This window comes from Emys orbicularis, chromosome 7 (genome assembly GCF_028017835.1).
Source record: "Emys orbicularis isolate rEmyOrb1 chromosome 7, rEmyOrb1.hap1, whole genome shotgun sequence".
Classification (NCBI taxonomy): Eukaryota; Metazoa; Chordata; order Testudines; family Emydidae; genus Emys; species Emys orbicularis.
In genome coordinates this window covers 66291811-66308450 of record NC_088689.1, presented here as the reverse complement: position 1 = coordinate 66308450, position 16640 = coordinate 66291811, and the positions used below count along the sequence as shown (strand labels likewise).

The 16640-nt window shown below is 42.7% G+C and overlaps 1 protein-coding gene across 1 annotated transcript in view; it reads left to right on the top strand.

Annotated features, from left to right (window-relative positions):
* Window positions 1–4971, top strand: part of KAT6B (lysine acetyltransferase 6B) — a 193179-nt gene extending 188208 nt beyond the window's left edge. Inside the window, exon 17 of the mRNA XM_065407517.1 lies at window positions 2492–4971. Within this exon, the coding sequence (XP_065263589.1) occupies window positions 2492–4971 (2480 nt within the window). The remainder of the gene's footprint in view (window positions 1–2491) is intronic.
* The last annotated feature ends 11669 nt before the right edge of the window (window positions 4972–16640 follow it).

Here is a 16640-nt window from a genome sequence, read left to right as displayed (position 1 = left end):
CTTGTCACTTGGGATTCAAAGGTAACACTTGCTTTTGTAGTTAACTAGCCGGTTTGTGACCAGCTTTTCAGAGCTGTTGAAATTTTTACATTTCACGATCAAAATGACATGCATTTTTACTAATGCTCCGGCCCTCTGAGATATGCTTTATGCTATTAGTCCCACTTTATCTGCTTGCTTTGTGTAATAGCTTTAGGCATGTTGCTCTTTTTTCAGTATTTTTAGTGTTTAATTTTTCTGCTCTCTCTCTGTCCTGTTACAGCTTCTTCAGTATATTAACCTCAGTTCATTATTCCTGTTCAGGAGAAAATTAGCAGGTTTTGTTTCAGTTTGGGATATTCATGTATTTACCATTTGGGAAAGAACAAAAATGTAATCTTGTATATCTACAACAGGCCTCCTCATACTTTTCCAGGAAAAACCAGGGGATTTCTTTCTCTTTAGTTTGTTTCATGAAACCTTTATCTACAAAAAGCAGGAGGTAGTTGATACGGAAGACTTTTTTTTTTTTTTTTTTTTTTTTGCACTCAGCATTGACAGCAATTTAGTTATGAGAACTACTGAAATTTGCATAGTTCTCCAGGAACTATGTCCTCTTCACTTTAGTTTGGCAGTTCTGCAATGCTATATTAATAAACTCTGAGATCTCACATTCTTCCACCATGAGCATCCAGAGACTTCCCTTTCCATCTTTCAAAATAGCCTGGGGCTGTTTAAGCCCTGGCACAACTGCCAAAGTCCCGGATTCTTCTGTTGATTTGTAGGGAGATGTTTGGTTCTAGGATCCCAGGTCTTCCCTAAAAAGTGCACAACAATTTATGTAATGCACATTTTAACAGCTGCTCACCAAGTTAGATTTCAAGGATATTGCCCAGCTGGAAAGCTAAAGGATGTAAAGTGTATTCACCAATGAGCAGTTTTGGGAAAATCCTCATCTCTCTCCCTCTTGACTCTCAGATGAAAACATCAGTTTAATTCCAATTTTGGAATGAATTATGGATTCTTACATATAAACACTTTTTTCTCAAAAACTGCAGGTATCTCTTTGGTACTGGAGAACTAATAGTTCTCAGGACATGTCGGGAAGTTAAATTTTTGTGTTGCCCAACTGAGAGATCATCTGCTGATGCCTGGTTCGCACACAGCTTTTGTACTGGTATAACCATGTTGGTTAGGGGTGTGATAGTCTACCAATATAGTTACACCAGTACAACCCCTAGTGTAGATGCCGTTTTACCGGTGTAAAGGTGCCTTATACTGGTATAGTTTATCCCCCTTCCTGTACAGAAATAAATTGTACTGGTGTAAGCACACTTATATTGATAAAATTGCATCCACAGTAGTGGGGTTGTACTGCTTTAACTATACTGGTATTTGTGTATAGATGAGGCTTAAGAGTCTAGTTATCACATCAACCAACTGTTGCAATGCGTTTGGAGTAACCCTTTCAGTGGGAGGTCGTATTTAAGAGTGTAACACTTTTTCTGAAGCTGTGTCTTTCAAGGCAGTGGTATTCAACACCAAAATACATTTCTTCCTAATTGTTTTTAATTGAATTGTTTTTTTTAATTTCGTCTCTGCTTTCAATTTTATTTAGTTCTGTTTCAGAATGTGTTTTTGCATGGAATCTCCCCCCACATTTTGGTTTGTATTGCAAGACACTTCTTGTGAGGAGGAAAATTTATTTTCCTTTTTCAGCATTGGAGCAATAATTTATGTGCATCAAACTCAGCATAGTACTTCCTAGAGTTAAAGCACCTTTGTGTATCCAGCAGCTGTATCATTTCTGCAGTAACAAAAAGGGTGTAGTAATGCATTCCATATCTAGATAATGAGAATTGATATCCATCTTTTATAAAAGTACATATTACTGTATAAAGGGGTGCATGTATGTGAGCTCTTGTGTGTAAAAATCACTATGGGGTTGGTTTATCTCACTAGTGGGAGAGATTAACAATTGTAAACTTTGTAGCATTCTGTTTTATTCTGAAAACTAGCTCTGTATTCTATTTGTCCACCACATTTTATAAATACCACAAGGTGAGGAGATAGTTCATATTAAATAAAAGGTTTGTAGGGTACATTTTCTGTAGTTTAAAAATGTTTTTTGCTTAAAATTCTTTCAGGAAGTATCAGATGGCATTTTTAAATACATATATAGTTATGAGGCTAACTGTTATAGTGCTACAAATAAGGTATCTGTCTACATTTATTCAGCTAGTATGCTATAATGTTTAAAACTCTTGTGCAGTTTTACTGAGTGGGAAGCAGTGGGTGTATAGTAAATATTGCCCCTACTTACTGTCGTGTGTGGTTAGCTTAAGAGTATCTATTTATTGGCAGTATAACTTTTGTTTAATTATCCAAAGTTTTTTTAAAAAAGAATGTATAAGTTAATTTTGGATTAATGAGTTCTGTCTGTTGATGGAAATGGATTTGTTTATGCAAACTAAGACCTTTTTTTCTTTTCTCTATTCTCTGCTTCCCAAAGACAACACAGAGGATGTAGCTGTCTTGGAAGAAAGCACTAAAGACAATCCTGAACCTTTGAGGTGTAAACAGGGCTGGCCCAAAGGAGTGAAGCGTGGTCCATCTAAGTGGCGGCAGAACAAAGAAAGAAAGCCTGGTTTTAAACTTAATTTATACACCCCACCTGAGACTCCTATGGAGCCTGACTACCAGGTAATAGTAGAGGAACAGAAGCAAGTATCTGAAGACAAGCCCTGCCAAGTTCCTGCTATTGCAGAGGAGGAGATTAAAGAGCCTATTAAGAATTTGCAGCCTCAAGATGAGGTAAAAGAGCTGGAACCTGAGCTTCTAAACCCACCCAATGAACCCTTTGAAATCATAGAAAATGATCTAATGAAAGTAGAGGAAGAAGAAAAAAATGTAGAGGAAGATGTTGCCAGTGCAAAAAATCAAGATAAAGACCCACAGAAGGAAATGTGCGCTCAAAAAGATGAGCCTGAGCATTTGGATGATCATGAAGAGGAGGAAGAAGAGGAGGAAGAACCATCTCACAATGAGGATCATGATGCAGATGATGAAGATGATAGCCATATGGGTTCAACAGAAGTGGAGAAAGAGGAGTTACCAGGAGAAGCCTTCAAAGAAGTGCTAGACAACCAGGAGTCTTTTTTAGACTTAAATGTACAAACTGGTAATTCAAATCAGGAGGACTTAATGGACTGTGGTGTTGACCTTGCAGCTGAGTGTGAAGGTGACCATAAAGAGCTTACTGAAGATTCGGGGCCTGTACCTGAATCTGATGATGATCATACAGATAATAATCAGGACCAAAAGGAGAGTGAAGAGTTAAATTCTGATTTCAAGGAAGAAAGTACTGAAACCATGGAGATTGATTCAGAGACAGTACAAGCAGTCCAGTCTCTAACCCAGGAAACAAGTGAACAGGAAGATGCATTTCAGGACTGTTCAGAGACGCAAGAGGCATGTAGAAGCCTGCAGAATTATACTCATACTGATCAAAGTCCACAAATGACCACACTGGATGATTGCCAACAATCTGACCACAGTAGCCCAGTCTCATCTGTCCATTCTCATCCTAGCCAGTCAGTTCGTTCTGTTAATAGTCCAAACGTTCCTCCATTAGAGAACAGTTATGCTCAAATCAGCCCAGATCAAAGTGCCATCTCTGTGCCATCTTTACAGAACATGGAGACCAGCCCAATGATGGATGTCCCATCAGTTTCTGATCATTCACAACAAGTTGTGGATAGTGGGTTTAGTGATCTAGGAAGCATCGAGAGCACAACGGAAAACTATGAAAACCCAAGCAGTTATGATTCTACAATGGGAAGTAGCATCTGTGGAAACAACTCTTCCCAAAACAGTTGCTCGTATAGCAACCTTACATCTAGTAACCTAACACAGAGTAGCTGTGCAGTGACGCAGCAAATGTCTAATATTAATGGAAGCTGCAGTATGATGCAACAAACCAACATCAATTCTCCTCCTACCTGTAATGTAAAATCTCCTCAAGGCTGTGTTGTTGAAAGGCCACCGAGCAGCAACCAACAGTTATCTCAGTGCAGCATGGCTGCTAATTTTACACCACCTATGCAGTTAACTGAAATCCCAGAGACTGGCAATGCCAACATTGGCCTATATGAAAGAATGGGTCAGAGTGAATTTGGAGCAGGGCATTACCCACAGCCATCTGCTACCTTTAGCCTTGCCAAACTGCAACAGTTAACTAACACACTTATGGATCATTCATTGCCTTACAGCCATTCAGCTGCTGTAACTTCCTATGCAAACAGTGCCTCTTTGTCCACACCCTTAAGTAACACAGGGCTTGTTCAGCTTTCTCAGTCTCCACACACTGTTCCTGGAGGACCCCAAGCACAGGCTACTATGACCCCACCCCCTAATCTTACTCCACCTCCCATGAATTTGCCTCCTCCCCTTTTGCAGCGTAACATGGCAGCATCAAATATTGGAATATCCCATACCCAAAGACTGCAAACTCAGATGGCTGGCAAAGGCCATGTGTCTGTGAGAACCAAATCAGCCCCTCTGCCCCCAGCGGCAGCAGCCCATCAGTCACAAATCTATGGGCGTGCTTCACAGACTGTGGCTATGCAAGGACCCGCACGGACCTTAACGATGCAACGTGGTATGAATATGAGTGTAAATTTGATGCCAGCCCCCGCTTATAATGTCAATTCAGTGAACATGAATATGAACACCCTTAATGCTATGAATGGATATAGTATGTCCCAGCCCATGATGAACAGCGGATATCATAGTAACCACGGATATATGAATCAAACACCCCAGTACCCTATGCAGATGCAGATGGGAATGATGGGAACTCAGCCATATGCACAGCAACCAATGCAGACCACACCACACAGTAACATGATGTACACTCCTCCTGGGCATCATGGCTACATGAATACTGGCATGTCTAAACAGTCTCTTAATGGATCCTACATGAGAAGGTAGGCTCTTTGGAGAGTCAGATTACCAAACTGGCGTATTGGATTGATCTGCACAAATAGGAGAGTACGATTTCAAAACCAGCAATTGGTGTGAATGCAAAAACATTTGTTGTCACCATGTTAAAAGCTGTATGCAGCAGAAAGCCTTATACAAGTTTGTTTTTTCTTTTTTTTTTTTCTTTTCTTGTTTTGGGGGGGGGTACCTCTCTTTTTTGTTGATTTTGTTTTAGGGGGGTGGGATTGGGTTTTTTTTGTTTTGTTTTGTTTGTTTGTTTTTTAATTTTAACTGAAGTTCTCTGGAAAGGAAGAATTCTTTATACGAACTGCAATTACACAGCAGCCAATGGTTCAGAGCCATTTTATGTGCCTGCTCCCATTAAAAATGTGGATACATAGACTCCAAAACTTAGTACTGGACCCTGAGATTTCTCTCCACTTTCCCCCACATGTAAATGCCTTTTAGCATTTCATTTATTGTACATTTTGTTTCTTAAGGTGACACTTCCGCATGCCGCTAATGTCTTTGTTAGTGACAGTGCATTTTGTAGTACTGTACAAGTGTTGTGCTTAACAGTAAGCCATTTCTTAAGTTTTTTGCCTTGATTAGGTTACCCTAATTTGAGGGTAAAAAAACAAAACTATATTTTTGTTAATTATAAAACTTGTAAAAATAAAAAAAACTGTAAAAGCTATTCACATTTTTGTTAGTTCAAAGGGTTTTATTGCTAAATGTTTGGTGTAAAGTTGAGACTCTTTTCCATTTTTGGTGACCGATTTCTGGTTTTTTTGGGGGAGGGGGGAATAAAAAGGCAGCTTTCTGTTTTATAATTGCAGACTTTTTTTGACTGAATGAAGCATATCTCAGTGTTTATTTGTCATGTTTTGAAACATTTTCACATATGTCCAAATACTTGGCAGGATTTTAAAAAATAGTGAATTTGGTGTAAAGTTGCTATTTTATGGAAATGCCTCTAACTTTACATTTTCATTCCATCTGTAGATTTTTCTATCTTTATAAAATATTGAAGTTATTTTTTAAGGGGAAAAAAATAGAGCAGTAGCGTGTGAATAGTTCAAACTAAGCTTACAGATCGCATGTAAAAAGGCAAAAGTTATGTGTCTGTTTATATTGCTTCCTTTTTTGTAGCCTTTGTACCTGTACAGAGTGACTGTAAGGGCCGAGCAGAAGAGGCTTGATACATGTGTAAAATAGGACCCAGTGACACTCTTGTATTTATCTGTTATCTTTTTAGTCAGTCACTTAAAAAAAAGAAAAAAAACCAACAACCCCAAGCTGTACATTTTAACATAAAATAAATTATGATGAGCCATTTTTAGCCTCTTGTGTTTGTCATAGTCTGATGTTGCATGGGAAATTATCACTTTGCCTTACTGTGTTCTTTACAGATCTCTCTGACTAGGGGGCCTGATCCAAAGCCTCTTAAAGTCAATGGGTTTTGGATTAGGCCTTTAAAGGTTAAATGTAGATTACACTTCACAACTGCGTATACTTTGTGAAAATAAAAATATCTAGGATAATTTAAAAAAACTTGAATAAAACAAAATATTGAATAATTACGTATATAAAACATTACAAAAAAATTAATATGTAATTAATGTGAAGAGCTTTTCTTTCAAAAAAAAAAGTTGTTACTTTGTTAAAAGGCTCTTTTATTGTAGTGTACACAATGTTGGTGCTGAGCTGTCTCTCAATAGTAAAGCTGCGTTCCCTTTGTCCTTTTGACTATTATCTTCAATGCAGAGTTATCCAGATTCCAAGATGTTTTGTACATCCAGAATTTAACTTTCCGCACAGTTTTGCATATTTAAACAACTTTGTCCTGGCAATTGTAGATATATAAAAATTGAAATGTCTCATAAATGCAGTCATCATGAAATGTGTCTGTCAAATCTAGGTCAGGTCCATGTGAAACAAAACCACAAAAAGAAATATCCTTATGAGAATTTCTAAAAATGTTTCTACACTTAAAGCTGATATTGACTTTTTTTTCATAATTTCAGTTTTAAAACATGGTAGACGTAATAAAAGCATCAGCCATCTTAATTCATCCTTGAAAAACATATATAAAAGAAGCTTCATAGGTGGGCATCTAACTGCTCAAAAGTCAGAAATGTGTGTATTACTTAACAAAAACAACACACCTTAATACGTATGTCCAGTGTGGTCAGATTAAGGCCCTGGTCTTGCAGGCTCTTACACATGTGAGTATCTTTATATGTCTAAACCATCCCATTTGAATTTGATGGGGCTACTCGTGTGACGTAACTTCACACATGTAGGTGTGTGTATGAACAGGGGCTACAGTGGTTGTGAGAATCATAACTTTGAACCCCTGCCTCTTGGGAGTTTCAACTGTCAACCAGAATGCTGCATTAAGGGCATGATTCTGCAAAGACTTATGCACATGCTTAACTTTATACACTCTGAATAGTCCTGTTGAAACCAGTGGGACTATGAATAGTTCATAAAGCTAAACACCTGCCTACATCTTTGCAAGAGCAGCATCTGCCATAATGTTTTTGCCATAGCCTCTTTATTTTTAGGGAAATACAACAAAGAGAAAGAGAAATTAAGAAAACACTGCTTATTTCAATGTGTGATGGGAGATTAACACGTGCAGGATTTTGTGTGTGTGTGAATTTCTAAACTAGAGCTCTGCAGCTCTGTGTGGTAAATGTTTGCACATTGAAATAGAAGCAGCATATTATGTGACTTGTATTTGTATATTTATATGAAATCAAAAATAAAGACAACTGGGCCTTACCCACTTCTGTGGGACTCCAGTTTTACAGCACTGTAACTCATTGGCACGCCAGGTCCATCTATTGTTTTAGTGTGTGGTGCTCTGGCCCTGAGCATGCTGCGTCTCGAGTATTGCTAGAACTTAGCATTGTAATATATGATGGAAAGTTTCGTGGAAAATTGTGTACTGTGTGCACACAATAAATACTTTTCAAATACTTAATTTCAAAAACAAATTACTTTCAGAAGGACAAATGCTTTTGACATCTTTTGAGTTCTTCATTTGTGGCATTTATATGCTAACAACTCTGCTTTGTAAAACTCTCCTATCTTCCTAAACAGATCTGCTCCCTATGTAGATTAAGTATCACTCACCTCTGCTCACTTTAGTAACAAAGAAGTTTTCACTTTCTTTTACTCCTGTTATCCCTGCAGAACCAACATAGCAAAGAGAATATCGGCTGGATTCTCTTCCATTGAGTGGATCAACAGAATTATTTGCTGACTTGTAATCTGTGTTCCCTGTGGAGATCATGAGTTTTGCACAAATGCTACTGTAGGAATAATTGGAAGAACATGGGGTTGCTAGAGTGTGAAGAGGGCCTAGTTAGGATAGCAGAACCTTTTATTATGGCTGGTGGTGCGAAAGATGGAAAGAACCCGCCTGACTCTGAACCTCTGGCGAGTTTGCATGGCTGGCACTTAGGTCAGATCTACACTCTCAGCTTGCGCTAGAAAAGTTATGTTGGTCAGAAGTATAAGGTGTGATCCCTGATTGACATAGCGGTAAATAGTGTAGATGCAGTTATACTGGCAAAACTGCCTTTGCCGGTATAGCTTATTTTGCTGTGGGAGTGGGGGCTGGAATAAGCTATACAGCAAAACGCTCCTAGTGTGGCCAAATATTTCATTTGTAAACCGAGCCCACTTGACGTGCAAGCCATTAAATCCCAATGCACTGAAACACCACTCTCCCCAAGATGCCAGTTTTGCTCAGTTTTTTGTCAGTCAATCACTGGTAAGTGATTAGCACTGCACATTAAGTTTGGGTTAGTTTAACCAAATTAGGAAGACCCAACCTGCGAGCTAATCCTGTTGGAAGGATTGTAATATCAACAGAAAGCAGGTATTGTGTAATCACTCCCAGACACAAAAGCTTTTAATAATCCCACTGTCCCTAAATCTGCACATAATGAGTTTTTACCAGTAAATTAACTAGCTGTCAACCAGATTGGCTGATGCAAAACTCCATTTGGTATATTATGCATATATAGATAATGAGAATGGTGACAGTGGAATAATCCAGCAAACTGCCATATTAAGGGAGGGGTCACCCTGCTGCATTTACATATGAATTTACCTATGAATTTACATATTACTGATACAAAAACGGATAACTGATGCAGCAAAGGTCTTTTGATTGATTGTTTTTACACATAGGGAGCATATGTGTGTCTAGTAAATCCATTATTACAGTGATTATTGGGGACTGGATGGCTTGGGGGATTTGTAATGGCAGATGAAGACTTCCCCTCTCTCAGTGCAAATGAAGCCCAGATCAGTAATGATCAAGAAGGTCAGGAAGCAGGAGGGTTTTGTGGCTAATGTGCAGAATGAGGTTTTATTTCTGGCTGTGCCAGAACCTTTGTATGTAAATTTGGCATGTCACTTAGCCTCTTTGTGTCTCATTTCCCCCTCACTAAAATAGGGATAATGAGTGATAAGCTTGAATAACTCATGTTTGTAAAAGCACATTGAGATACTCTGATGGAAGGTGCTATAGAAAAAGTATTTTCTGTTGCCTGGTTGCCACTGCTGCAGACTATTGGCATAGTCCTTTTTCATTGTCAGGCAGGTGGCAACCAATCATGATACAGCAAAACACCTGTCCTGCATCAGGATACTGGATGTTTGTTTCTTTCTCAGCCAGTTTGCTTCCTACCTCTTATTATGATTATTTATATGTATTCTCACAGTGCCTTGGAGCCCCAGTCATCGCCCATTGTGCTAGGTGCTGTACAAACACAGAACAGAAAGATCCAACGAGCTTACAATCCAAGAATAAGACGAGATGGCCGATGGAGGGAGACAGATGGGGAGTACATGGAAACAATGAGACAATATTGTCTAACTGGACAAGACAGGTGGGGGAAGGGCAATAACACACCAGCAGCGTGACCAGTGTGATGGTGGCAAACATGATGTTAGTTCTGCAGGTGTTAGGGTGTTTTTTAAATGGGTGGCTTTACATAGGAGGGCTTGAGCTAAAGGGAAAGAAAAGAGAAAGGGAGTGGAGGGGCAGAGGGGAGAGTAAGGCAGGGTAGGTATGGAATAAAACTGGTGAAGAGGCTGTGAGGGTGGGAGTTGGAGCAAACAGCCAGTCAGCAGGGCAGAGACAACTTCTACAGGTTTGACTGGACTGTCCAGAGTACCTTGAGTTGGCTGTTCCTGCTCCTGCCAGCTGGAAACTCTGGCTGGCTACTCTCTGCACCATTTTTTATAATCCCTTCCCTTTCCCACACCCTTGTTAGGATGATGATGATTTTTCATTCTTTTTGTGCCGAACGTTGTATTGATTTTACTCACTGGACCAAGCACTAGTTTCCTAGGGAGCAGCATCCAGAAGAGTCCTCTAGCCTTAGACGGAGAACAACCAACTTGGCCCTTCCTGTGATATTTTTAGAGCCCTCAAGGTATTGGTCTCTAATCAGTTCCTTTCAGGAGAACTTGTTTTTATCTTTATGGTACGATGGCAACTTGCAGATTCCTAATAGGCAAATGGCTCAGATCCTGTGTTTTGTAAGCTGATGAGTTTGCTAATAGGGGAAAACAGAGAATTGGTCTGCAAGACTGCCATGTGGCAGTCCCTTCCCACTATTAACAACCACTGTAGCAGGGGGACTCAGCTATATTCCTAGCATGGGCCACATTTTAATACATGGACTCTTCTCCTCCCATTGACTATGGAAGAACATCCCTGAGGTAAGTACAGCAATTGCTTATATTGGAAAGTAATCTTATGGAAATATTTAAGTTTCTTAAGATGCAACAAGCTTCTGGAAATAAGGAAGAGCCAGTGTGTATTGCACAGACCAGTTGAGAATCTCTGCATAATAGGCTTGATCTAGTCCCTGGGTGCAGCTTGCAAGCAGTGGGCCTTCAGTCTTAGGAGCACATGATCCATTGTTGTGCCAGATGGATTCATTTAATTATTTCAGCATTTGCTTCCTATCCCTGGTGGGGAAATCACTACTCACAAACCCAATTGATCCCCATCAGTAGCAAACAGGTCACCGGAAATGGAATTTTTCATCTGCTCTCTCCTTCCAGTGAGACTTGTGCAGACACTCGCTTGTCCCTCAGACCCAAGAGAGCTTTGTTGTAATATAATTTCCAGTCTGTTTTTCACAATAAGGGACCTACTAACAAACCAGCTACAAATCCACTTCTAGCTAGGACAGCCACCAAACTGGCCAAGGACAGGAATTGAAACAGCTGGTACCCTGGCTAGGGGAGGATGAGTTTTGTTTGATCCTCACTGGCTGCCACCTACCAGAGCGAAGTGAGGACGATGATGCATTCCATTTGTCTGCATGGTCGACGCGAGGACCTATGAAAGTGTGATGGGATGTATAGGCCTTATTGGCAAGAAGAAGAGTGTAACTCTTCCTCAGAAGAGAGGAAAGTCTACAGCTGTGTGCTCTAAGTACAAAGATGGTCAGGATACTAGGTCTGGGTCAGCTGTTCCAAATTAATTCATTGCTCCAGTCGAAAAGGAGGTGCACACTGAGGGATTGGCCTGGAAGGTCTTTGTGAGGGAGGAAGGGTAAACTATCTCCTGCACAAAGCCTTTGTGAATGCTTTAGACCCAGAATTTTCTTTCTGAGGTGGTTTGGAGTGGCAAAATATGCACACTACATGATTGGTGGCACCAGCCTGTGTTGTGACATGGGTGTTGCAGGGGGGTGGATGATGGCTGCCCCAGGAGAATGAAGAAACAGGAATCCCTTTCTCACCATCTCGCGTTAGAGCTACTCAGGTCCCACAAAGAGCAGGTAAAAGGCATCCAAAAATACATCTTTGAAACACACTTAGCGACAGTCGGTTTGTAAAGTCCATGAGCGGTGCTTACATGAACTCAGTTCGAGACAAGGCTCCTCGGGAATGTGGTATAGCTCTGCCTCTCCCCTGAGACGTCCCCAAAAGAGCAGCTTCTCATTGCCTTCAAAGACAGAATCCACCCCATCTGCTTGAGATGCTTTGTCCCACTTTCAGCTCGCTCTCCCTGCTTCGATTCCACAGTCTCCCTGTAGTACCCTAATTTGTGGTTCACCTGGTACAGAAGAAGAAAGCGCTCTGGTTTCCTGTGAGGCAATAATTTCCCTGGGCCATGAAGATGAGCCTTTCTCTAATTGAGATCTTGAGTTAGACGAGCAAACTCCTGAGGAGAGAGTGTTGATTGTGTCCCTTTGAGGGTGTCAATAAGGTATGGAAGTAATGTGATTTGTTTTAGTCTTCTGTCTTGACTAGGCGGAAAAACATCAAGGCCTGGTCCATGCTGCAAACTTTCACCATGTCTGAATGTAGTTCCCAGTGCTAGTATTAGGTGACACAATGCTGAATAGGGTTTGGTGGGCAGAGTAGATCGGCACCTTTTGTGTCAGTTAACACAATTGTTGGCAGCCATGTTTGAGCATGGTAATGTTTTGTAGTGTGGCCCAAGTCCAGCTCCTTCTTCGTGATATAAACAGTTATAAATGAGAGCATAGCAACAGCTCCGTCTTGGATAATGAAAACAATATGGTGGTTTGTAAATGTTTTATTTTCCATCCTCAGGTTAACCTACACTGTCTTTCTTCAGTGTGTTTTTTCTCTTTAAAAAAGCAGACATGCAGAACCTCATTAAAACTGTTTTTATTTGAAGCATGGTTGTTTATAATGTTAAGCATAAACCACTCCTTAGCAGCCCAAAGGAAATAGCAGTTTGCTCAAGAGAGAGAACGTATATTGTTTGAGCAGTTAAATTTGTTTCAAGTGCTGCTCCAGGAGAACAAAGCCCTTAGCAATAAGGGGACATCTTTCTCTCCTAACTTCGTTCGTTGTCTTGTATCCCAGTCAATCATGTATGGTAGACAGAACCTTTAAACTCATTAGGAGCGAGCCTTCTGACATTTGGACGCTTCGAACATTTAGCAAAAGCCTGTTAAAACTAGATGGTGCAACCTACAAGAGATGTGCTATGTGTAATGTTGACAGTTGTGTATTTTGGCAGTATTTCTATTTCCTATTTTTTGCTGTGCTCCTGACCTGCTCAGGAGATGTCGTGCGGGGGGGGAGGGGGGGGGATAGGGGGTTGTTGCTGTTGGTTTTTATTTTGTTTTGTTTTTTGTGCCCTGTTCCAAAAGCTGCTGTGCAGAATGAGAGCGCGACTCTCTTCATCTGTGTGTTCTCTGCATGCTGCTCTGCTAGAGCTTGTCACATGAAGAGAGTAAAAACAGAGAAGCCAGGAGGTGGCACAAATGAGATGGTTGGCTGGCTAGCTAGCTGCCCAGCAGCTTCCAGGTCAGGAAACCCTCCAGCACTCACTTTCTGTGTGATTAAATTGATCTATTTGGTGGCGGTGTTGTGCTGTTGCCCATCACTGGAGCATCTGAACACCTTCCGTGTAAAATAGATTGGGAACAGTAACATCCCTGATGTACTTCATGAAGTCTCTGGCTCCTTCTTATAGAAAGTTCTGCTGGGGTAGGATTTTGGGTGGGAGTGGATGGTTGGAACAGGAGGTGGTTTGAAGTTGTGACCGTCAGTTATGGAGGAAAAGCGTTATTAAAGAGGAAGTGATTGCAACATTCCTAAAGGCTTTTAGACTCTGAAGTCATCTCCTGTCCTCCAGAAGTTCCTTCTACAGCCAAATCTGCTTGGGAATACTTTGTCCCTGGTTCTGGCATACTTCATGCTGGGCTTTATGAGCTGCATTGTTCCTGACTGTCCTGGTGGCAGATGGCTGGCAATGCAGAGTGTAACATAGGTGCGTGCGGATCCATTCCTGGCTTTGATGATTATGACCAAGGCTCCAAACTGGGAGCAGCAGTTGTCTGGGGGACCGAGGAGGAACTGGCGCAAAGGCTAGATACATCCACAGTGGCCTAAGCCATGAAGGTGATTACTGCCACATTTTATACCAGCTGGAGCCTGAGGGCTGTTCTCACCCTCACATCCTGATATAGTGAATGACAGGAATCCTGCAGGACCAGCCTGGCCAGGTCCTCATCCCGGAGGGAGAAGCAAAGGTTCCTAGCAAGCTGGTGGCGGAAGAGGGATTTTAGTTATTGGCGCTGGCATGGCATCCAGCCTCATTGGCGAGTCAGACAGGATCCCGAGGCTTCATGTCGCTCTGACACACGGGGCTGTGCGCTTTCCAGGGGCAGGCGGGACTGTCCCTACTAGTTCTCCAAAGCATCACCTTGCCGAACAGCTTTGCTTCAGCGGGAAATGGGAGGGTTACCTGGGGTATGGGGTCCGGAATATAGCATACCCTAGAGCTGCATTCCTGGGCTGGGGGGTTAATGGAGGGGTAAAGAGAGGTGCCCGGTGAGGGAGAAATGGGTGCCTCATACTGCAGTAGTTAAGAGGGAGGAGGGCTAGTTAATGGTACCCAAGGCAGTTCCCTGCCCCACGTTTAAAGTGCTGTGCAGACATTAATGTTCAAGCACCTTGTGAAGTAGGTGTTATCCCCCCGGGAATAAAAGGGGGAAACAAGCAGCCAAGTTAAGAGCTTGATTACACCTCTCAGAAAGCTGAGGGAGCTGGGGTTGGGGAGACCAGGTTCCCAGGCCTGCCCAGAAATGCCTCTTTTGGTGCCTCCTTCCTGGCTGGCATCATCCATGTCTCCTCTCCCCTACACAGCCAGCCCAGTGGCTACTGCAGTCTCCTGGCACCATCTCTTCTCCCCCAGCCCATCCGTGCACCCTGGCTGGTGATGTGTCCAAGAGCTCACAGTCTGTGCCAGTGGCAGAGCTAGGGATAGAACACAGTGGTTCCTGGCTCCTGCCTTGTGGTTATTTCGTCGGACAATGCAACTTCCCTATGGGCAGGGGAAACAGGTGTCCAGTGCTGGAGTAATGGAATGAGGGTTGGAGGAGAGCGAGGAGAGAATTGGGTGCTCTGTAATGCAGGAATTGGTGAGGAAGAGAGGTAATGGAGGGGACCTCAGGAACTGCTGAGCAACTTCTCTTCTCTGGCATGGTGGAACTTTCTACAATAAGGATAGAGAGACAGAGCTTCTTGGGGGCTGGGCTGAGACGGCAGAATAAGCTCCTACAGGAGCAAAGGGTCATCCCAAACCTCGCTGCCTTCCACTCTCAGCACGAAGTGTATTGCTTTGACTTTGCCTTCTCTACCCTAAACATATTATGAACTGTGTGTGTATATTGGAAAAAAAGAAAATCCAGAACACAACACTCCTCTGCCCACTCATCTCCCCCTGGGGAGAGAAAAAATGGGCCAGACATTAGTCATGTTACTTAATGCACCCCTGGAAGGGGCCCAGATACTGCGGTGATGAACTTGGTACGGGAACCTATATAGACTAGCATAGAGGTGGAGGAGAACCCAGAAATCCAAACAGAGGGAATGTGCCCCCAGCACTGCCATAACTGGGGGGATGCGGGGCTGGGGAGAAGAGATGGGGGAAAGGAAAAAGGACCTTGCAGTAACTGGTAAAGAAGTTGGAAGAGGGATGGCAGGGTGGCACTGATCATGCAGCAGTGGGGGGAGCTCGGGATGTTTCATTGGCTTCCCAAACTCAGTTACGACAAATTTTTTGCTCTTTGTGTTGTCATGTTTTCTACAGCAGGGGGCTGTAGCAATGGGCAATGGCCTCGGCCGCTGCTCACAGTAGCTACCTGTTGAGAAGTTTGCTAGGTCTGATGCCATCTTGAATGTTCCCATTTGTAATGCTGTTCTGGAATTTCGCTCCCCAATAGCGATTGGAAGAAAGTTGATGGTAAGAGGCCTTATGAGCGTCAAACAGCTGCCCAGAATCGGTTTACCAAACCAAATCGTATCCTGCTGGAGTTCGGTACTGCATATTCAAATAATAGATTCAAGCTTTAGGATGCTGGAGCATAACTACGTTTTCCAGGTGACTTGCACCCCATCGCTGAGAGAGTGGTGCATGACACCCCCTCCGGACCAGCCCCCAAACTGTTCTTAGTGACTATCGTCAACTGTATTCTGGCAAATAAGACAGGGATGTGGTAGTAGCGGGGAAGGTGGGAACAGAGTAAAAACTGGCCATTCTTCAAAGACGCAGACTGAGAATGGCAAACACTTAAACAAAGTGCATTTTATTTTCCCCGGATTAGATACAAATCATATCTCTGACCCTTCCCATAAACGTCTGCTTTTGGCCTTGTCAAAGAATAATAGCCTCAATAGATGAAACTGCAGTGTTACAGCGCTGGTTCATTTCCAACAGGCCTGGCTTTAGGATTTTGGGGGTTTGAAGGGAGTCTGTGTTTGGGTACAGGGAGCTAAACCCAAAGTCTCTTTTTTCCACCCTGCCATGGGCGGTGGGAATAATATGCCAGGGAAGGCTAAGCCTCCCCTGGTGCAGCTGCCGGTGACCTGCCGCTGGACACCTGGGCCGTGGTGGCCTCACCTCTTCCCTGAGGCCCCCACTGCCTGCTGCTGCTCCCTGGTGAGTCTTCTTCCTCTCCTCTCCTTCCCTCCATTTCCCCCCGCCCTCCATCCCGGAGGTCCCCGCTGCTTGCTGCCTCCCTCCTCACTCCCCCTCCCCCACGGGAGTGGAGGGTGAGGAGGGATGTGGCAGGCTGGGTCTTGCGGTGGGTGGGGGAGTGAGGAGGTGGCGGGCAGGAGGGGTCTCATGGTGGGTGGTGAAATGAGGC